The sequence below is a fragment of the Chanodichthys erythropterus genome, chromosome 2 (genome assembly GCF_024489055.1).
Source record: "Chanodichthys erythropterus isolate Z2021 chromosome 2, ASM2448905v1, whole genome shotgun sequence".
NCBI classification, from domain to species: Eukaryota; Metazoa; Chordata; class Actinopteri; order Cypriniformes; family Xenocyprididae; genus Chanodichthys; species Chanodichthys erythropterus.
The window spans coordinates 11,630,001-11,654,287 of NC_090222.1; the positions used below are offsets into that span (position 1 = coordinate 11,630,001).

At 38.6% G+C, this 24,287-nt stretch overlaps 2 protein-coding genes across 3 annotated transcripts in view; one reads left to right on the forward strand and one right to left on the reverse strand.

The window, feature by feature from the left end:
* snrka (SNF related kinase a) overlaps positions 1-9,623 on the forward strand; it is a 59,909-nt gene extending 50,286 nt beyond the window's left edge. For both annotated transcript variants that reach the window (XM_067401082.1, XM_067401077.1), the window contains exons 4-6: positions 2,535-2,747; positions 4,153-4,287; positions 6,002-9,623. In XM_067401082.1, coding sequence (XP_067257183.1) covers positions 2,535-2,747; positions 4,153-4,287; positions 6,002-7,325 — 1,672 coding nt within the window. In that variant the 3' untranslated portion in view covers positions 7,326-9,623. The remainder of the gene's footprint in view (positions 1-2,534; positions 2,748-4,152; positions 4,288-6,001) is intronic.
* A 1,400-nt stretch (positions 9,624-11,023) lies between these two features.
* ano10a (anoctamin 10a) overlaps positions 11,024-24,287 on the reverse strand; it is a 50,477-nt gene continuing 37,213 nt past the window's right edge. Inside the window, exon 14 of the mRNA XM_067392635.1 lies at positions 11,024-12,178. Coding sequence (XP_067248736.1) covers positions 12,134-12,178 — 45 coding nt within the window. The 3' untranslated portion in view covers positions 11,024-12,133. The remainder of the gene's footprint in view (positions 12,179-24,287) is intronic.

Below are 24,287 nucleotides of genomic sequence, written 5' to 3' on the forward strand. Positions count from 1 at the left end.
AGAATCGTTGGAGAGATTGCGATGCATTGATGGGTCGATTTTTTTTAATTTTTTTCTCCCACCCCTATAATATAATATAATAATATATATGGTAGCATAATAGTTTTTATTTATTTAGAATTAGAAGACTTTAAATGTCTTAATTAATGTCTAAATCTCTTTATTGACATTGAGTTTAATTTCGATTTGCAAAATTTGTAGCCTTTTTCTCTTTTGCTATGTTGACAGTATTTTATTATTTCATATTTCAGTGTTTTGAGTATTTGATTTCATCCATTCTTCATTTTAACTTGCAGCTTGTCGGTCTCTCTGATTTCCATTTTAAGGTCTTTTATTTGGATTTGGTTTTATCTCCAGGGCTTTTCAGACTGGGTATTTTAAGGAAACCGCGTCAGGCAGATTAATTTAGTCACTGTCTGCTTGCATAATAGTCTCACTCTCGCTAAACAACTACACATTTGATTTGCATGTGAAATTGAAGCTATTGAGCTGATAGACAGCCCTCCACCTCACCAACTGCAAGCTACTCAAATGTCTAGCTTTTGTGAAATCTCATCTTGTCTTAAGCTAATAAGAACAATTAAAGTAGTAAAATGACCTTCAAAGAGAGGCTATGGACAGTAAGCAACTTGGCGTAATTGTTATTTCCAGATTGCGACAAGATTTTAAATACTTGCAAAAAAAAAGGAATAACTGTTTTAAAAAAGGCCTGAAACCTTTTTTTTTCTGCAGGAGCTGTTTTCTACTGTGGAGAGCAGAAATGGAAAGCTCTACTGTAGCATGAATATTTAATTGACAAACGTGTTAAAAACACGTAAAAACAGATTAAAAGTATATAGTTGGCTATGAATCTAAGTGGTGTCCTTTTTCCTGGTGACAGATTCTGTCTGGAGAAGGTAGATTGCTTTGCCATCTTTGCCATAAGGAACCAGGAATCTGACTAGAAAACTTAACAGTGGTGTGGCATTAGCAGCACAGAATTGAAGATTGACTTTGAACAACAGTGTTTCTTGCACCACTTTACAACAGCGGTGCTTTGCCATTTTTTACTTGAGTTGTAAATGTTAGTTTATTGTCTATATTAAATGTTATGCAATAAAAAGACTGTGCCATATAGTAATAGCAAGAAACGTCTTGCTATTGAGTTGTCCTGATGGGCTATTTGCAAGAACAATGTACACCATGACCAGTGTAGTCAAATTAATGAAGAGATGACTATTACAGACAGTTATTTTTAGTGAATCAAAAACATACCTTATAACCAGTGTATCCTGATTCACAAACAAATTACTCTTATGAACTAGTTGTTTTTAATGAATCAAAAACAGTGTTTTTACCATTACAAACATTACAACTACACTGTAATTCATAAACTTACGACTCTTTATGAGCCAGTTCCTTTAGTGATCTGAAAAAAAAAAAAAAAAAAAAAAAGGTTTCACACATCCTACACTGAACGGAATCATTTAGAGCGGTTATTGAAGCCTTGATGACAGGAATACCGAGATATCATTTAGTCCCAGCCTTTCAGATGTCAGGCACAGTGCATAGTTTGCTCTTTTGGGATTTTTAATGTTGACTTTGAAAGGTTACATCTGGACCCCATTACTTTGTCCCACAGCCTTTGATAACTATATTCTTATTACGTTACACTAATGACAGCTGTTGTTGCCAGAATGCCTAATGACTGTGGTTATTTCTGAGACCCTGGAGAGGAAACGTCATCATGACATCTTGCAGTCTCGTCCCCTATCATATTGTGACAGGGAGAAATTGTGGCTTTAATCACTTCGGTTCTGTTCAAAAAGCGTCCTGTTGTTCCGAATCCCATTTTTGGCACTAAAATGGAAATTTAAGATGTAATATTGGTTGATAAGAGCCTGGCAGCATATTCAAGTGGAGACAAACAGGCTGATTCTCTCGCCAGTTCTCATATCTATTTATTCTCTCTCTGCCTTAACAAATTTCTTGCGTGCAGATAATGACTAGAGCAGGCTAGCTGCTTCTGCAGCTCAGTGGTGATGATTTTCAGACTGCTGCTGTAAGCCTGCTGAATCTCCTAGGCTTCTTTCATGGTGGCTGGGCTGTAATTTTGCCACGTACGTGCGCTGAATGCTGATGCGTCCGGTCGAACTTTGCCTCAGCGGCTGCTCACAACAACAGCAACTCAAGTCATTTTCAGTCAGTGTATTTTTGGCTTCTTTTCAGTTAATAATGGAAAGGCCCTCTGTGGCGGCTACATCTTAAGCATGTTCCCTATTAGTGTAAATAACCATGTAAGATGCCTAGCTTAACTTTCAGTGAGTTAGAATTTTGACCACTGAAACATGAGAACTTAATAGTTACATGAATATCATGGAGCATCTTTTTGTCAGATAAATATGTGGACTAGCCCTGAACTAATCCTTGGTTTCCAGCAAAGAATGAGACAGTCCTGAATAGTGAATAGTGTCTTTGAATAGTGTCTAGAGCTCACGTTCAAGAAACTTTTGATGTGCATCTTCCTCATCGTCTTCTCTTTCTGTTCTTCACAGCCTGATAAACCGAATGCTTCAAAGGGATCCGAAGAGGCGAGCATCACTGGAGGAGATCGAGAGCCATGCGTGGCTTCAAGGGGTGGACCCATCTCCAGCTACCAAATACAACACCCCACTGGTGTCTCACAAAAATCTGTCAGAAGAGGAACACAACAGCATCATCCAACGCATGGTGCTGGGAGACATTGCCGATAGAGAAGCCATCATCGAGTAAGGCTTGTGATACAAATTTTATGAAGCTGAGATGTGCAATATTTTCCACAGAAATGTACCTCTGTCATTCTTTCATTTTCCTTAAGCAGGACTGTCTTGAATTTAAAGACCACTTTAGAAAGAGCCTCCAGGTTTATGCGTAATCAGTTTTAAGAGTTTGGTGTAAAGGGTGTCGAAGCTCTTTGCCTGAAGACCATTTAGCTGGACAGGAAATGGGTAGCATTAAACGTGAGTGTTCAATCCAGTTTCAATGACACCTGTCAAGTAATGTTTTCGCCAACATCTTAGGCCCAAAATGTACTCTACAAAATTCAAGAACACAAAATCTGCACAAGCTAGATTTCACACATTCTTGTATTCTGAAATGTGAATAATGTGAATCATAAATTCTTAACCATAAATTTTTAGTGTTGCCACTAAACAGGCACTATAGCATAGTCTTTAGCAACTCTCAAAATGAATATCCAGGTTTTATACTGTTGTGTTGTCTAGCTAAGCTACTGTAAGATAGCATGGTTTTATTGTTAGTAGGGTACAGTTTTTTTACTGTTAGTACGGTACAAGTGTTGAAAAATAAGTTCATTCCTCTGTCAGTGGAGCAAGAGACAAACCTAGTGCAGAAGACACCCGCTGTACAGGCTTGTAGAAAGATGCATGCTGGGTGACAGTTCAAAGCACCCATCAGTCTTTCTTTTTATGTCTTTGATCCCACTCCTTGGCAGCTAGGGAACCCCACTATGAGAAACTGCAGTCAATCTGCCTTAAAGAACCCCTCAAGATGTTTTAAAGAGAATGTGTACTGAATGATTGCATTAAAATCCCATGTACAAGTCATTCTTCCTTTTCTAAAATGTCCTTGTTTCTGACCCCCCCACACACACAAACACAAAAGGTGAGATTAAAACAGAAGCGGCACTTACTCCTTTACTCATGTTAAATGCTCAGTGCATTAAAAAAAAAGAGAAAAAAAAAAGAGCTGGACTGAGCTAGGAACACAGGCCATGATTGGGACTCAAGCCTTGCCAAAAGATCGTCTCTGCATGATTCAAACTCATTTGTTCAATTGTTGATATGTAATCCCCAAAGAAGCAGTGTAATCTCTGCTAACATGCCCAGACTCACCATCTTGAAAAGCTGGATGCAGAATGTCCCATTTGTATTGAGACAGTGTGCTATCTGGGATTCTTCAGTTATTTTAGTCTTGGGTGTTCAAAATGTAGGCCACTATACAAGACCTTTTGAACTGATAGAAGCCACATGGGTCTCCAGCTGTTAGAGCCTTGGAGTTTTACTAGTACTACTTTACTGACATGTCAAATTGCATTGTCTAAACTGGTGTTTCTCTCTCACACACTGTCTGTATCTCCTCCTCACTTGTCCATTCTCTTTGCTCTGCCTCCAGAGCCCTGGAGACAAACAAGTACAACCACATCACTGCTACTTACTTCTTGTTGGCTGAACGGATTTTGAGGGAAAAGCAGGAGAAGGAGGTGCAACCTCGTTCTTCCAGTCCCAGTAACATCAAGACCCACTTCAGGTACTTCATGGGGGTTACTCCTCTCTGCTGTCTGTTATTTATACACTCATGTTTTGTCAGGAGAATGCTAGTTAGTTATGTACTGTATTGTTAAGTCCTCCACGGTTTCTTAGTTTTGGTGCAACAGGTAAAATGTATAACTCAGTGTTGAAGGCATTTAAAACTTTTGTGATATGTACTCATCCCCAGTTAACCAATTGTTTTTGCAGTGTGAAGCCACATTTTATGAAATGTTATGAAACATAAATCCTTAAGAGTCTTGCTCATATCATTTGTTGTAAGAGTCAAAACATAGTCAAAAATAATCTCTTTTCAATAAGTCTACCATGTCATGGTGTACACAGGCAGGCTAACTGCAGGTTTTTGGCTCTCAGGAGTAGGTGTATATGCTCAGGGAGGGGCAGGATTCACTATAAGAGGTTCAGAGAGGTCAGATCTGCTAGATGTCAGTATCCCTGTCTGTTCTCTGCGCTTTGTGTGGACAGTCAGCACATCCTCGGTGCGCCGCACCGTGTGACAAATGTGTTTAAAAGATGAGGCTGAAATTGGTTCGGACTGACCTAGAAAAGCAGTGAGGCTGCGGATGCTTTTTGAAAGGAGCAGGGAGTGGAAGAAATGAGAGGATGTGGTGTGGGAAAGAAGAAAGATGTCGGAGGGGGGAAGAGAGGAAAGAGTTCAGGATGCAGCAAGGATCATGAGAGGGTGACGCATGACTTTTTTTGTAGGAATCTATGTAGAAATATCAACAGAATGGAAAAGCAAACTGAGCCTACCAGATTTTTCCCAGAATCATGTAATTTGGCGTTGCAATAGGTTACCCAGATCACGATTGCAGTGTTCTTGTTCATCAGTGTGCCCTTCATAGACAGAAAGAGTTTATAGGCTGTATGTACTCAGAATTGTAATTCCTCATCCTAGTGGAGAATACAGATGAGTAGTAGAGTATAAATTGTAGCTGGAACGTTATTTCACTGTAAGAAGTTGACTCTTGATGTTATGCAGGAATTTCCACATGTATAGACTGACAGCATAATTTGCAACAGCTCTATAAGGCCATTGCAGAAATTATCTAATTCATTTCTTAATGATCAACATATATGGAATTGTTTACAATCGTTTCTCATCAGGCCTCTGAAGACAGACCATGTCTGATTTCTGAAACTATAGCTAAGTCCACTTTTTTATTACATTCTAGAAATGTGAATAAACATTTCTTTAATCACACAAGGCTTTTGCTGCATTTGTGTTTGCATTGTTTATGCTGGTATGACGACAACTCAAAGTTTATGGAGTGTTCATGCAGTTATGACAACCAGGGAGGACATTGTGGAGCTCCATTCCACTGTTTCACTTTGTTTCAAAAGCCTAAATTACCACCTGAGCAAAGTATATCTTTCCATAGCGACTTGATAGTTGCAGAATCAAGTCAGAGATATAATTCTGAATTGCCATGTTTCTTGCTTGAGTGCTTGGCACAAGACACAAGTCTGACTTTTGACAAGGACTGTCATTAACATTTGGGTTGTTTTCCTCTCCAGAGTGTTTCTCTCCAGAGCTTCTGTCTTTAAAAGTTGTTTTTGGCAGTGTCCACCTGTACTTAATATTATCTTGCTTTTAGTTACAACCTTATGCTGTTTTTGACTTTAAGGGAGATTGTACTCGATTTAAAGCAAGGTTATTTATATTAAGGACTATGCTCTTTTCTTTTTTGCAGGCAGTCATGGCCAACTAAATTCGACATGCATCAGGACATCGAGGACAGCTTAGCCTCTTCATCCATCTCTCATGCTGGGGGTCCACAGTCTCCGGCTCGCAGTACAGAGAACTTGCTAAACGGTCACCGCAATAAAGGGCTTCTGGAAGTGAGCCGTAGAGAGGAGATCAGCGAAGCCTCCAGCAGCTGTGCTGTACCTGCTGCTCTGCCCCCAAATCCCCTTAAGCCTGGGGTCATGGCCCCTCTTGTATCCGCTTCAGCCAAGCAACGAACTTGCCTCTTTCGAGTGGAGGAAGATGAGGAAGAGGAGGAAGAACAGGAGCCTTCACCATTGCCAACCCAGGTGGTAATGCGGCGCAAACCACTGTCCATCACCAACCGACTTACGTCTCGAAAAAGTGCCCCAGTGCTCAATCAGATCTTTGAGGAGGAAGGCGAGTCAGATGATGACTTTGACATGGATGAGAGTCTTCCGCCCAAGCTCAGCCGGTTGAAGATGAACATGGCATCTCCCGGTACGGCCCAGAAGCGTTACCACCGCCGCAAAAGTCAGGGCCGTGGTTCAAGCTGCTCTAGCTCAGAGACCAGCGATGATGATTCAGAGAGCCATCGTCGCCGACTAGACAAAGACACAGGGTTCACCTACTGGAACCGCAGAGACAGTAGTGAGGGTCCACCTGGAAACTCTGGGGGTAATGGGGGCGGTAGTAGTGGAGGGCAGAGCAAACCACCTGGGGAAGGTAACTCAGGACCAGACAAGGGTAGCCCTCCAGGAGGAGGAAATGGTGGTAGTTCAGGAGGAAGCAGTGGAAGTGGTGGGAGTACAAAAGGACAGGGAGGCCCTTCCAGCTGTTCGCGTAGCAACAGCAATGCTTCATCTGGCTCAACACGTAGTGCAGCTCGGAGTGCAGGGGAACTGGTTGAGAGTCTAAAACTCATGAGTCTCTGCTTGAGTTCTCAGTTTCAGCATCGCAGCTCTGGAGGTGGTGGTGGTGGACGGTTTATCCTTGATCCTCAGAGCCTGTCCAGCGTTAAAGTCCAGGAGAAATCATCCTGGAAGATGTGCATTGGCTCCAACAACAGTCTGGACAAAGTGATCAACCCTGCCTTGAATGGTGGCGTTGGGGCAATGGAGCATTATCAAGACCAAACGGCAGTCATGTTAAATGAACTTGGCCTGGTCAAGGAGAACGATCTGAACTTGAAAAATAATGTTCTCCAGCTACCTCTGTGTGAAAAGACCATCTCCGTGAACATCCAGCGAAGCCCCAGGGATGGGCTACTCTGTGCCTCAGCCCAGGCCAACTGCTGTCAGGTCATATGATGGCACAGCACACGGCTGGTTCTCAGAGTGGATTGTTCCAATTGCCACATTTGTAGCATATGATGACTTGAGTTCTCCACTAGTAGCTGTATATGACCTCTCTTGATCCCAACTTGACCTTTAAATCTGCCTTCTATGTTGTCTTAATCATTCTCACAACTTATTTATTGTTTCTTCTCTTGGACCCATTTGTTTTTAATGAAGTGCACGCTGCTATCCTTTCCTTTTTTTTGTCTTTATTTGTTTCGCCCAGTTAGACTTTAATAGAATTCAATCTTTGTTTTTAAGTCCTGTTTATTTTGCTTTTATAGCCCTTGAAATGAAACACTCTTAATTTGAATTCCATGGTTCCAACACCACCCAGTCAATCAAGAGTTGTGGAAAATGTGTATAAATAAAATGACCTTTTAATAAAGTGAGATATTTAAATTAAGACTAACAGTATGATAGATTAGAACATGGCAATTCATAAAACAAGCACTTAAAGCAGCTCAACCTATAAAAACCACAATTGGTTTTGTAAATTTAAGCCCCAATATGATTGTAATGAGATGGTAATACAGTAAAAGCAATAGTGAATAACAAACAGTTTTAATTCATAGTGCTGTCTGATGAGTCTTAAACTGAATGACCATTTTGCACATTTTTTTTTTTTTTTTCCCCAACCAATTTTAAAGTGCTATTGACTGTTTCCTTGTCACCGTTTATTATAGCTAAATTTCTGGGGTTAGTGACAATCATTTGCAATAACAAGGGACATTCTTAATGGATAATTCCCTAAAGGGGGCTATGGATAATCCACATTACTTTGTTTGAATTACATTGACACATTCACCATGTTCTTGATTTACGTCACACCACATTTCTTCTTTTTTTGTGTATATATATGAGGGATCATTTGGGATTTAAGTGCAATTTATACATTCAAGCTGGTAAATTATGTAATTCCATCTGCGAAATGCCCTCTTAAGTAATAGTGTTTACCAAATTTGCATCCCAGACAGCACTGTGGATACACCCACACATTGTGTTCATCCTAGTTTTTATCAAATTAAAATTGCACTACGGTATAAGTAGAGTCTACAATTAGGATACTTTGAACACCAATATACAAATCACAGTGGGGATAATTAGCCTTTACAATGCTGTTTCTGCCAGAGCGAAATCAAACCCGCAGACAGCGAGAGTATTCAGCTTGTGTTGTACTGAATATTTTAATGAGAACTGTTGAGCCAGTACCCCTCTTTTTTTTTTTTAAATGTCATTATTATAAGACAAAATTTGAATGGAGAAATTATTTTATTATTAAGGACTCTTCTTTGGCTTAAGAAATCATTTTTGGTTGCAGATCCTGATCTCTTTCAACCCTGTTGTTCTTGTACCAATCAGCTTTGAGTTACTGTATATACCAGTCTCAGAATTGACTGGCCTTAGGGGCTGTTTATAAGTATGTACATATAATTTTTTTTTAAAGATTATTTTCTTGAAAGGACTGCTGTTTTAAAATGCTGTTTTGGATGTGAGCCTTAAACTGGCTTGTAGTTGGGATAAAACGGGGCTTTTTTGTCACCTGGCCACCTGATAACATAATTAAATGGTATGTCATCTATTCAGTGGATGGCCACTCTTTCAGGAAATATGGCTCAAGAGTTGGCCATTGGCTGACCATCATATGGCATAGAAATAAATCAAAGCTCTAAAGGACTGTGAGTGTGAAAGAGAAATGGTTGCGAGATTTAAAGGGCATTTGCAATAAGCTAAGCTATAAGTTGCAGCTATATGTAAATATAATTTTGTTTTGTTTTTATATTTCAAACCTGTACATCCTTAAAATGGCTCACTTGACCCAAATTTATCTTAAGTATTTCTGTTCGTCGTTTTGTTTTAAAAAATAAAGTCTGTAAATATTTGTGTATATATGGTGCTCTACACTTAGAAATGCAGTGTTGGACTTCATGTTCATAGCTGTAATATAGCCTTATTAGATATGAGTGTCAAAAACAGAGCAAGGGAGGTTGAAAAGAAAACCGTGCTATATGCATAATGTCAGTCTCTGACTTTGTCCTACCCTTATGTAAACAGCTAAACGATATGTGCATGTGTTGTGCGTTTGACATTATTGATCCCCGTTCATTCAGAGGAAAAGAACCACCACAAAATGTTACAGGACCAAACCATGTACTGACGTTCAAAGAAAAGAAAAGAAAGAAAGAAAAAAAAAAACTTTAAAGAAGCAAAATGAATAAATGTTCTGTTGCTGAAACTTGTCCTTAAAAGTTACATATAGCTATGGTGATGTCCAAATTAAATGTGAAATATGTTGTCTTTAAATCTGGACTTCTTTTGTCCTTTTCTTCTTTTGGTGTGGAGTAACGCTACTTTTGTTTTTCTCATTGAATATCTTGTTTTACTCCAAAATACATCACAGTAAAATGATTCAAGTTATTTATGACTGGGCGTTCTGTACAATAGAAAAGTCTTGGTTCAGAGTTTCAGTGGACACAGTGGAAAGAAGTTCAACTTGATAGAGTACCGCTGCCCACAAGCCCCTGCTGCTGAAAGGTATTTGCTCCTAATTTACTGCCTGCTTGTGCTGCCAATGAGTTTCCAATAACCAAGAGCTTTTCAGGGTTGTCTCAAGTACACACTTCTCATCCGAGTACACGCCCAGCTTCAGCTTAATGGTCAAACACACTATATGTGTTGTCAGTCGAGCACCTTGTGAGCACATGGACACGTTCTGCATATTGTCAGTGTCATTGCTGCTCAGTGGAAACTGCTGAGACTGCATCAGTCTCAGAAAGTGACAAGCTGTTCTTTAATTAGACTTGTTGTAAGTTGGCTAGTCACACTGCCCTCAGTCCTCAGCTTTAGAAAACATCAAGTGTGAAGACGCATTAAGTTATTTGGCTCCCAAAAACCTTGTCTTTTTAAATACATTTCTGTAATGTCAAATATAATTTTAAATAGCAGTCTCTATCAAGATAAGATGATAAATGACATGGCATAACACAATTCCCATATAATGAGATTCTTTCAGTTAAGTAAAAGCATATATTTTACTCTTTCGTTACTGCGGGATATCTCATAATTTCCGCATGGCGCTAACTGATTGGCCTCTGCTGATCCTGCAGCCAATGTGATTGCTCAACATTTAAGTAGTCTGGGTCACTGTTTGATGTAAGCTAGTTCTGCAGAGTTTCTCTGAAACTCTCCAGCTTCCCCAGCTCCATAAAAAAAAAAAAATATATATATATATATATATATATATATATATATATATATATATATATATATATAGTCATATCTCATGAATATAAGTGATCACCTAGATTTGTCTATATTGTATATAAAGAGTTCATGGGCAGATTTTTCTTTATGATTTTCCCTGATGTTGAAATCAGGCACATATAAATGTCAGGAAAAGTGAATCCTGGCTCTGTCAATATCCATGGACTACTGGATCTTTGGTAAGTTGAAAGGAACACAAACGAGTCCAACCTTTAGTTTAAACTGATAATCGTTTTTTTTTTTTTTACTCAGTTTCCAGTCATGTGTTCTGGTGGGAAACTAACATCAATGCATGCCCTCTATTCAATGACATGATAAAAACATTCAGAGACTGTCGTGAATATATATATATATATATATTACTGTAACTATAAAATGCATTTTTATTAAGTAAATGTGTGGAGAAAAAGGAAATAATCCAGGATTACATGTATAATTTTATGAAACCGTACTTCATAACCCACAGTCAGTAAAATCAAACTTTTTTTGATTAAACAACTGAAATGAGTAAATCAATATACAGATGGAAAAAGAATTTCAGGCCCTACATGTTATGCTGTTATTGTAAAGGACATGACTGAAAATGGACTAAATATGCCGTGTAATGGCAAGTATGAGCATAAGAGGAAAATAGCGAGAAAAGAACATGCTTTATTCAGAATATGCAGCTAATCCTATACAGATAAACTGCAACAGCTGTTAAACATAAAACTTTTTCAGAATGACCTTAACCAGAATATGGGCTTCAAATCATAAAATGATGTGCTGAAATGTCAAAGAATAAATGGACAAGCAACACAATATTCCCACAATATGTCAGTGTATTTTGGTAAGGCAGCTTCTGGGTTTATTACTGATAAAGGACGACATCTAAACACAAACCTCTCATCCCAAGTTCTTCAAGGATGAAGAACATGTTTCAATATTTAAAATGTTTATTTTCAGAGGGAGAATATTGAATATGGTTAATTCAAGTACAGCACAGGGTGAAGTGGCCGGACTCTGTAAACAAAAGCCATAACAGGTAAACGTGATACAGTGATGCTAAAAGGCACTGCTCTATCTTTGGTAGAACTCAGAGTCAATGAAACCTGTCGACTTCAATTCCTCAGAAAATTACAATACAACCTTTTGTTTGGGTTTTTTAGACCCAAGGTGTGAAAATAACTTATAACTACCTCTTTATAATTTATTTTTTACAGATTCAGATATTAAAACAGGAATAAAAATGACAAACTTGGATGAACTTGGTCATTTGACCATATCATACATGCAGTGATTGGATTCCCATCTTCGCCTTTCATGTCAATTGCCATTTTACTAACAAAGAGAAATCATAAAACAATGTGTGCAACTGCAATGTCTGGAAAATATAATAAAAACCCTTTCGTATTCAATAAACCATTTTATGAATAGCATGGCAAGGAGTGCATATTGAAAGTCAGTGAAATATGTAATACTAGATCGTTTACAGCATGTGTACACCTTGAGTACTTTCGTTGTGTTGCTGTCACATGTCACTTATTCCTTGTATCTCCGGTCTCCGCAACTTCCAGTATTTTCTGAAAAGACAAACAAAATAAAAAAAATTAATTGTGGAACCCAGACCAATATAAAATAAATTTAAAGAGTTTACACTTTCTGATCTCAGATGAACACATAAAAACAAAAGTTCTCTATTGGCATCAAGAGTCCTATGAAGAACATTAATGCATCCTTTCCATTCCACAAAATTATTATTATTCTTTTTTTAGATTTTTAAAATGTTCTTCACACTAAGAAAAAAAACGGTTACTTTAAGAACTGTTCTCTGGAAGGCTCTTTGAGGAACCAAATAAGGTTATTCTACTGCATCGCTGCGAAAACCCAGTTTTGTAACCTTTATTTTTTAAGAGTGCAAAATCTAGGATGTTTGTGCACAAAAAATCTCAGAATATGATGTACAAATCTGGGGTATGTTCCCCTTTAATCTCTTCTGAGAGATTTCACACAAATAACCAAGGCTTATATTCATAATCAGGTTTCATAATGTGAGAGGACTGATTTAGGCTGATTTAGCATCAGTTCTCCCTGTTCTAAACAAGCCTTTCATGTTGGGATATAAAAGGTAAAAGCTGATCTTAGTTCAGCATACATACAGCCTCAGGCAGGACTGCACTTCAAATGAGTCACGCTGGATTGTCAGTGATGGAGAGGAACAGGGAGGCTGCTATAGGACTATTTTGAAAGCTTTTTAACAATAAAAGAACATTACAGAAAGCTACTAAATCTTCTTAAAAAGACGATTAAAATGAACCCATCTACCCATAACGGATGTTTCTCTCTCTCTCTCTGCAGCATACACACCTCCCAGACTATGGCCTATACTGAGTTTCATTTAATCAATTAATTTCACTGCCTGCAGCAAACCAGAGCAAATTACATTCTCAGTGAAAAAGTGTTAGGTGCAATTAACTTTTCAATCCAAAAGAGAGATCAATAGGGCCGGAGCTGCTGACGCTGTGATTTTGTACGTGTAGGTTCAGTGAGTCCGAGCTCCGGTCTCCTCTGAGGAAACTGCAAAATAGCTAGACACCAGATTTAAAGTCCCTCTGAATGTGGTGAAAGAAAAACTTCTTTCAATAATTAAAGAGGTCTACAAAACAGTTGTCACACTGTGGCCTCCACTGGAATCTCCAAGTCATATTTCACCGGAAAATCAAAATTAAATATCAATTAAATATTTAAATAATGCCATCAAATCTCCTTCCATTCTTTTCCAGTAATGTAAATAATTACAATGATGGATGGATGGATGGATGGATGGATGGATGGATGGATGGATGGATGGATGGATGGATGGATGGATGGATGGATGGATGGATGGATGGATGGATGGACCTACAAGTAGTTTTATTAATGGTTTGTTATTATGTTAAAAGCATGCAAATTCACAAATCCGATTAACTCAGGTAATTCACGATTTATTATGAGTGCAATGGATTTCAATCCAATCAGTGTTTTACTCTAAAAGGGTAGTATTTCTTCTAAAACATTCTAATACTCAAAATGAGAATCGCCTCTTCAAAATTTCCCCTTTCTCTCAGATGCTGTATCTTTCTCAGATGCTTTTTCAGAAGCTCATCTCAGGAGACACTTTCCTTCAGGGCTGGATTAGCATTAACAACAGTGAGAACTGAAGTTCAAATAAAGGTGGTTGACATGTACCTAACTGGAGCAAATATTCTGGATTTCAAGGGAGGTCCTGATGGGCGTACTGGGATAATTGAGACATTTGGACATGTCAGTATTGATTATGTTAGAAGGAGGCAGGGTGGGTTAAAAGCTTTAAAGCTTCTACAACACCAACATACTATCACTCATGTTAACAACTGTACTCAAATGCAAGTGCAAACTCAGGGTCAATGAATCATTGAACAGCTGTGAAGAATCCCTTCACCCTGATAAGATATTGTCTATATAGCCTAATCATTTATGGAAAAAAAAACGTCAAGGTGCTCTCAGTTCCCTCTGTTCCAACACTGGCTATACTGAAAGACTTGTATTGACTCAATTTTCCCCAACACCATGAAAGGTTAACAGGGGACATGTCACATTCTCATGGACTTCAGCAAGTTGACAGATTCCCTCAGATGACTGGCTTGTTCCACTCCCTGTGACGTAGTCAGGCAATGATGTGAAAACAGACTGAATCTGATGAGTTCCATCACGCAACTAACATTCTTTGACACCGGGGCTGGGCCAGTGCCCCGGGGCCTCAGACTATCAAAGGCCTCCAAAACCAGTCCGAGACTTCTAAAAGACACTAGTGCACAAACTATTGCCCTAGCATACACTGCACAAATGGGCCCTGAAAACTATTTTACTTTAATGCTGGCTACCAAAACATGGAAACTTTTTTTCCTATTTATTTAACTGTCACTGTCAGTTCCTGGGCTTGATCAGGCCTCGTCTGGGCTTCCTCTGGGCCAGCGTCCAGGGGCTTTACCTGAAAGGCGGAGTTTACCCGAGTCCGGAGAGGGTCAACAATGCTGCTCATTTTGCATGTTACATAACATCATAACAGGCTACCAGCTAACTTCAACATTTATAACATTTAAAACAATTTTCAGCTCAAAACTCACTTTTAGACACCAGCAAGTGTTTGAAATCCAATGGGGAAATCCTGATCACCTTATGAGACAGAAATATATTTATATGTGATGCTAAAGGCTACTTATGCTAACCATTGGTTAACTATTGGCCCCACCCGGCACACTGTTAGCCCTGGCTCGCACTGGCCCAACAGTGGAAAAAAGGCTAATGATTATTAATCGCCTTCCGCGTGTTCAATCCTGCTCCTGTAATGAGCCCTTAGCTCCAACCCCAAATAAACAAACCTGAACCAAGGTAATCAAGGTCTTCAGGATTTCTAAAATCTTCCAGGGTATGTTGGGTCAAGTTGGAGCTAAACTCTGCAGGATGTGTGGTACAGTATGGTGTGATGTGTTGCATGTAGCCAGTCCCTCCAGGGGACTTCTTCATGATTTTCTGGCTTAAAATGGCTTTTCTCAAAAAGTGTGCAATATTTGCTGCATTTTTTTTTTGTTGTTGTTTTGCAGTGAAAACCCAACAATAATCATAATGTACTTATAATTAGTGTTAGTGACAGTAAGTAAGAGTGCAATTACTGTAAATACTGTTTTGCATATTTACTGAAATTGTGGTTTGGGTCTCCCATGCATAAGGCTCATTGACACCAGCATAGAAATACTCATTATTCCGCTTTGCTGAAAATACAGAATTGTGTTAGACTCAATTCCTGAATCATTATGTAATCAGTGACAATGGATTACACAAAACATTATACTACACATTTTAAATGTTATAAATTAGTATTTCATGTTTTTTGTTTTCACAATTTAACAGTTAAATCATTGACTACTGTTGATATATATCAGTGGCGTGCAGTGGTGTTCTGAAATGAGGAGGCACATTTTTTATTTATTTATGAATCAATGTAAATTCATGCATTACATGATATAAGTGATTGTGCGGATTTAAACCTACCTATATTGTAGTTATATAAAATATTCACAGGCAGATTTGCTTTATGTATTTCCCCAACGTTGAAATCAGGCACATATAAATGTCAGGAAACACGACTCCTGGCTGCATGTCAATATCCGTGGATTAGGTTTATTTGTTAAGTTGTAAGAAACACTTTCGAGTCCAAACCTTTAGTTTAATTTGTTTGTTTTACTCGCGTTTTCGCAGTTTCCCCCATTAAATCCAATCATGAAGCAGGTTCTTTTGCCACTCAGTCCAGCTGAGGGAGCGCGTTCCGGCAGGAAAGTGACGTCGATGCATACCCTCGCGCCGCGCTGAAACGTGTGTCGCAGGCTATGACGCAAATCTTCGTTGACAGAAATGTTGAAATTTAATATTTATTATACACATTTTTACAGCATTGGAAAACGTTAAGAATGTTTGTGTCATGTTTGATGACACAAACCCCATCTTTTTCTCCAGGGAGCCACTAGGGAGGCGCTAAAGAGCCGCAGGTTGCCGACCTCCGGTTTAATTGTATCATTAACCTCAAGAAACTTTCATTTCGTCTCACGCACTTGACACGTTAATATTTACATGCTGTTGGATCACTTGCACCGCTGCGTCTCTCTCACGCATTTAGCGAACAGGTTGAAAATATAATAGACAGGTGTAGGTCGTGAATTAATGATCGCTAAACTGGGCCTCATGTCAGAAATTTTCTTTTCTTTTAAAACATATATAACCGAATGTCCTGGTGCTCCGTATTCTATATTACTTTACAATGGAATTCACTGCGATGCATGACACTTGAACACATATTTATTCGCAAAATTCTGGAGGTACTGAGTAGCAGCCGGATTGTGCTGAATACGGATTCGCAAAAGGTGATCATTGAAGCTTAAATTGCTCCAAAGGTAGGAAAATTCCTTATTGTGGAATTTACATAAGGGTCAGGAGGCATGATTAATTGCATTAATTTGTAACACATTATTTATTTTTATAATTACTCACATTAAATTAATGTGTTAAACTGACAGCCCTGGTTCTAAGATAAATGGCCCCCATCAATTAACAAATTGACATCGGTTGGACAAAAAAACAAACCATTAACTCTCAGTACTGAAACGAAGTAAATCAAAACCCAGGACACAATATGCATGCATAATACAGGCTGCCTTTTAAGAAATGGAGAAATGGATCTTATCAGAGCTTTCTGATTATGGATTACCCATATATGGGAGCTGTAGACACCAACATCTTTTCAAGACGACCGCATCTTTCCACTGCCACCTTGTCCAACCCATCTCTATAGGAGCACTTCAATTGACCTCAAGTATTGATGTAAAGTGAGATAATATACAAATGTGAATCAACACACAGATGTTTCCGACTCGTTTCCCTCCGTCTTTGGAGATCGGGGGATGTTTAGTAGGAAAATCAGACAGCGCCCACGTTTCACTTATCTAATCACCTGTGACCAAACACTTATCACAAGGGTGTCCAGTCCTACTCCTGGAGGGCCACTGTCTCTGTCTATTCCTATCAGCCACTCATACAGCTGTTATGGGTTAAACAGATCTCATTCAACAGAGCAGGAAGGCTAAAATCCGCAGTTTCCGTAATGGTTCCATGCTAGTGTTGGCAGCCTGGCCTTTTCCTGGAGTTCACCCCGGATCCTTTCCAAACACTGGCCACTAACAGGGGGTTTCCATTGCTGCCGCAAGTGCCGGCTATTTTCAGAGTCCCTTTGCCCTAGAGCAGTGGGAGCTTTTCTCCTGACAGCTGTCTTCACCCTCTCAAGCTGCTGAACACATGGAAATACAGCTAAATGGCGTCATGTGCTGCTTGCTCAACACTAGCACCCTCAAACCACTGGACCAAGTACCTCCCTGAAGTCCAGTAGTCTTATATCACCAACCAAATGCGCCGTTTAACTGCAGTCGGCACTTTTGAACTCTAACAGATCAGGACGAGGCCGCTGAAACGATTAGCTACCGTCCATCATCCTGATGGAGAGACTCTGGTGAAGACGCAGCGCCAGCACTGGCAGAGGGATGAGCTGGTGTCAGGTGAAGTCTGTGAGAGAGAATCGGAGAGGCAGAAGCCCAGAAACATCACGTCTTCAGTCATCCTGAAACATAATCAATATGTGTTTTACGACCTACGCTTCTCTGCTAAATTAAAAGAAATGTTAGACGGATGAAACTTCGATGGAGTCCCGCCTTCATCGCAGCTCGTCAGCCAAGTGCTCCATCATATCATTAAATGTGCTGTCTTGATTTCACTGTGAGAATGGTCTTCCCTTTTCAGTACATTCCCACAGATCTTTGAATGAATCACAGGCTTCATGAATCAAGATAGCCATCAAGATGCTTTCATGGCTTCCTCCTTGAATAAATGTCTAGGTATATTAATGAACGACCAATCATTCCAATCAAATAGTTGAACACTGAATCCATCCATCCATTTTCCAAACCATTTATCCTATGGAGGGTCAAAGGTTGAACACAGAATCATATTTTTTATTTTTTCTGTTAGTTACTGCAGATGGAGATTCTCAATATTAGCTTACATATATTATAAATAATATTCAAGAAGCTTCAGATTCATTCTGTGCATTGATGAACTTTCAAAAATCCATCACTCAGTTGTTTTGTTGTTAGCATAGAAACAATTTTTACATTTATCCACTCAGCATTTGGAAAATCATCTTTTTATCTTAAGAATTTCACCCCCGGTTTCACAGCCTACTCCCAGAATAAAATGAATGGTAACTGAAAGCAACTTGCACTGACTTATCTTAAAATATGTCCGTGCCATTGTTTTGTCTCAAGATGCACACCAGAAATGTTTTTTTTGTTTGTTTTTTTTTTGTTTTGTTTTTTTTTCTAAGGCATGTTTATAAAAGCTACTTAAATATCCTAATTGAACTAAGGCCTAATTCTGGCTTAATCTAAGCTGTGTCTGTGAAACCAGGCCTTAATGTTTGGATGCTTGGTCACAGTGGGAAATTGCATCTTTAGCTGTGTTTCCACCGCAGGAACTTTCCCCAGGAACTAGGGACTTTGGGTGGAACTCGGTGTGTTAGGTTTATGCCAAGTTTATACTACAGGACTTTAAACATTGGCAGATCACTGTGCTGTTCAGACTACATGACTTACTGAGTCTTGAAGTTGTTGTGGTGTTCACACTACGTGACACTACGTAAATGATCTGGAAAGGGGGGTTACACACTACACGAGCTGACGACAACTGTCACCCAACGACTTTATTTGAAAATGGACATTAGGAAGAAATTAGATTAAATTTTGAATTAAATTTAAATAAAATTAAATGAACCCTTTAACACATAAATTTAACATTTCTGGCTGACCTCCCAGAGTTAGGCCGTGTGTCCACCTAAGCGTTTTTTCCAGCTGCTAGGGTATTTTTTCAATTGTTTTCAATGGGAACGCCGCGCTTTTTAAACGCCGAGAGCGTAACGAGGCGCTGAGCGTCTTTTTCACGCTCAAGCGCTGAGAGCTAGGCGTTTTTTACTGGTCGCCTTGAGTTGAAGAAAGTTCAACTTTGAGTAAAACGCTGCGCTCATCACTGTCACTTTTTAGCCAGCCGTCCAATCAGAGTGGAGGAGGGGCGGGACAAATGCAACTCCGACCAACTGTCACACTCTTGCTGTACAGCGACATCAACAAACAGAAACAAAATGGATGAGAAATTAATATTGCTGCTTTCCGAAAATACATAGCAAGTAATTCCACATTGTGTGAACATTTTTAGTCTGAAACAAATTACCTGCAAAATCAGTTAAGTAACAGTGATGCGGATATTCCGTATCATAGCAACAAAGAGTCTCAACGGAAAAAAACGCTGCGCTGCAGAAGCGCTCTCAAGCGCTCACAGACGGGCGTTTTAAGCAGAGCGCCTAGCGTTTTCAGCTGGCTAAAAACGCTCTGGTGGACACACGGCCTTAAGGCCACCATTAGAATGTTTCCTTTATTGTTTCCATGACGACACGTCATGATTGTCATGTGACACACCATGTATCGTTTTTCTTACCATGTCATCAACTATCTGATATAGTGTTTTGTCATTAAAAACCTACATCATGATCTTGATCTTAAAGGTGCCCTAGAATTGAAAATTGAATTCACCTCGGCATAGTTAAATAATTAGAGTTCTGTACATGGACATGACTTACAGTGAGTCTCAAACACCATTGTTTCCTCCTTATGTAAATTTGATTTGTGCAAAAGACATGATCCATGATATCATGAAATTTTGAGTGATATTTGTAAATTGTCTTTCTAAATGTTTCGTTAACATGTTGCTAATGTATTGTTAAACGTGGTTAAAGTTACCATCGGTTCTTACTGTATTCACGGAGACCAAAGCCATGTCGTTATTTTCATTATTAAACACTTGCAGTCTGTATAATTCATAAACACAACTTCATTCTTTATAAATCTCTCCAACAGTGTGTAATGTTAGCATTAGCCCCGTTAGCCACGGAGCACTATCAAACTCATTCAGAATCAAATGTAAACATCCAAATAAATACTATATTTACAAGATCTGATATGCTGCATGATGAACACTTTGTAAAGATCCATTCTGAGGGTTATATTAGCTGTGTGAACTTTATGCAATGTATTATAGAGTTGCGAGTTTGGGGGCAGGGAGCGCGAGCATTTAAAGGGGACACGCACAGAATCGGCGCATTTTCAATTATGCCCCAAAATAGGCAGTTCAAAATATTTTGAGCTGAAACTTCACAGACACATTCAGGGGACACCTTAGACTTATATTACATCTTGTGAAAAAGGGTTCTAGGACACCTTTAATCTATAACGGAAGATGGACGCTGCCTTGTTTGTTTGTGCTTTAGTTCAGAGAGTCCTGTCAGTCAGATTTATAGGCTACAGCACGTGAATTCATCCATTTGTACCGAAATACATGTGGCCGGTGAACTGGGAGAGGAATAGAGTGAGCTTTGTAGTTACTTATACAATGTGTATCTGATATGAATAAACGTCGGCAAATTATAGGCCATTTGTATGGATGTTAATACTGCTTCCATAGACATCAGTGTATATTTCATTGGCTGTAGCTCGTCGCGACACGTCACACCACAGGATATCGAGTCGGCCGGCAGCTCCAGATATTTAGCATGCATAATTATTGTCTGGCGTCGGTGAGGTGTTGGCGAGCCGTCAGTAAGCCCATTTGATGCGTTGTTGAGTAGTTCACACATAAAGATTGGAGCGCCGATCACCCGCTGTTTTGCCCCCGATCACAGCCCGACATGTCGGCGAGCTCATTAGCTTGCAAAATCAGGCTTAAAATCCTGTAGTGTAAACTTGGCATTAAGGGGACCATAGGAACTAGGGTATAAATGAAGTTCAGAGTAAAAATTTCCCCCTCAGAAAGTCCCTGCTCACAAGGTAGTACTTTTTCAAAGTTCAGGAACTTTCGGGGTTGGGACTGGGGGACTGAACATGCTGATTGGTTGACTCTACGCAGCATTTTATTTCAACCACCATTTTAGGGCGCAAGTCCTAGGTCACTTGAATTAATCTTCAAGGAACTTTAGACCGTGATGGAAACGCAGACAGCAACAGGTCTGTGGGGGAATAAAGTTAATTTCCAGGTAATTTCGGTGGGAAAGTGGCTTTTATTCCAGTTAGCCCCTGCTGGTGGATGCCAGCAATAAATTTGGTACTTGCTAGTCGAAGGTGTTATAAGGGGGAGGGATATTTTCATATAGAGGACATTTGATTGGACGAAAATCTGTATAGTACAGGCTAAGTCTTTAATATCTTTTGGTCTGTTGGAAGAAAAAAGCTGTAATAGATAATAAATATGAACTAAATGTCATTAAACCTTTTTTATTCATAGTGTTATTAAAAGCATACAGTAAAACTGTCTTATATTGCTACCTTTCACTTCACAGAATGCTATTATAGCTATTGAAGGGCTTGGGAGTTTTCACCTTCAGCCGTCAGCCTGATGTCAGGATGTCCCTTTTCATCGGCTAAAGATTAACAAGTCACATGGCATTTACAGCTTAGTCGATTGCCTTAAAAAAACCTATCTGGAACTGAGTGCATATGAGCGAAATGGCATAATTCAATTCAGATACTTCAGAGGGGTCCTGCACCAGCCGAGCAACTGCCATTGAGATAAATGAGAATGCTAATAGCACTCTCCAGGTATTATAAACCTCCTTGGCTTGTACATATTTATCAATGTCTGCTTTTCAGCAAATAAAGCAGAACCAATTGATATTCATAAGCCAGCTGATTTTATAATCTGCCCCCCACTATTCTTATCCCTACGCCAGTGCACACCAGTGTTGCGATTTGCTAAGACCAACACATAAAAATGCAAAACTATTAGAGTACTGCTCATAATGTACCAAAATTAATTGGAAACATTATAATCCACAGCATTAAGTGGCAAAGAGGGGCTGTATCGCACACATCTTATCTGCTGTTAGTGAAGGGTGGAAACACAAGGCCACATTAAGGATAACACTGGATGCCAACAGCACACGCCAGCTCATTGTCATTCACAATCCAACTGTGCCATATCACTAGAGCCATGGCAACGGACTTACCGACCGAGGGCTCGTCTCTGCAGAAATAAAGCCATTGAATCCTGTTAAAGCGTGTCGATGCTGTCACTTTTACAGACATTGTATGGAATCATTATTAATACTTTAGACAATATATCATGCCTTTTCCTTTTTTAGAATAGGGACAGTGGTCTGAATTGTGAATCACTCTTTCAATATAATTGAGGCTGGCTAAGGTTCATATCCATAAACAATAAATTACGGACACCACCTACCTTGACCTTTGAATAACAATAAAATTCCATTTACGGATATGTACGACAACTAGCAAGGATAGTTAACCCAAAAATTAAAATTATTTACCCTTATCCTCATGTCATTCCAAACCTCTATGATTTTCTTTCTTTTGCGAAGCAGTAAATTTGATATTTTGATGCACGTTCCAACTGTTTGTGTCCAGATAGTCCTTTGTTCAGAATACTACTTGTACAGTAGTTTGTTCAAAATCCTTCTTTGGTCTGAGTTTTTTTAATCCAATGTACAGTACTATTCAAAAGATTGGGATCAGTATGTTTTTTAAAGAAAATAATAGGTAACACTTTACAATAAGGTTCATTAGTTAAACATTAACATGAACTAACCATGAGCAACACATTTTGTTACTGTATTTACTAATCTTCGTTAACATTAGTTAATGAAAATAGAGCTGTTCTTTGTTTGTTCGTCTTAGTTCACAGTTCATTAACTAATGTTAACATGATTTTAATAATATATTAGTAAATGTTGAAATTAACATTAAAAAAGATTAATAAATGCTGTATAAGTGCAGTTCATTATTAGTTCATGATAACTAATGTAGTAAACTAATGTTAGCTAATGAACCTTATTGTAAAGTGTTACCAAATAATATTTTTATTCAGCAAGGACACATTAAATTTTACATGGTTAAAGAATTAATCAAATAAAAGCCACACTGGTAAGCATAAGATACTTCTTTTAAAAACATTTTAAAAAATCTTACCGAACCCAAACTTTTTAATGGTAGTGTTCATTCATAAATTGTCATTCTCACCATACACTGTTTTTGAATGAAATTCATAGGGAACACAATTTACATGTAAAAATGATTGCTGCGATTAGTTATCACAACTTAAAATTCAACATTAGAATAAGTAATAATGTGTTGTTTCAACTTAAAAAAGTAAGTATTTGTGCTTGACTTAAAATTTTAAGTTTAGTTAACTTTAGTTAAGTTAAATATTTAAGTTATCTCAACAAATTTTAAGTTGTTATAACTAATTGCAGCAATATTTTTTAAACTAACAAGCAACAAACACTATAATATTACTGTATATGTATATTAAACATAATTATAATATGTGTATGTTGAACTAAGTCTCTTAATTTACATTAGTGAGATGAGACGAGGCTGTTGACCTTGATTTATTGCAATATTTAAGTGTTCTGTTTTATTTCAATTTTAGAAAATAAACATGATTGCTTTCCTCACAAATTAACAATTTCTTGTTTTTCACTGGCATATCTCTTAGGTGTTGAGGACTAGTCCATCTTTGAGCCTACAGTCAGCACGAGTATAATACTTAAGTACTGTTAAAATCAGATAACTCCAAGACTTTTACTCAAGCCATATTGGAAATGGACACTTGAAACTTGTAATGGAGTCATTTTCGCAGCAAGGTATCTGTACTTTTACTCAAGTATGGTTTTCAGGTACTCTTTACACCTCTGGTCATCAGTGTCAGGGTTTTTTACTACAATTATGTGTGCGAGTTCCTCTCCTACTGTTTGAAAAATGTATCACTGCATAATACATTCTGTCTCAATGTTATTTTTAAAAATAGTAGGCAGTTTGCTGTAAGCAGTATGTAAGTATTTCATTCCAAACATTTTTCCCCCCTCATTATTAATTCTGCTTGTCTGCTAAGGGGCAGACTGCAGTGTGTTTCTTTGCGAGTGACCTACTTCTTATGCCGCATACAAGGTGATAAACATCTGCCCAAATAGCTAAACCTCATTAGCAAACACTACCTGAACACACACTGTAT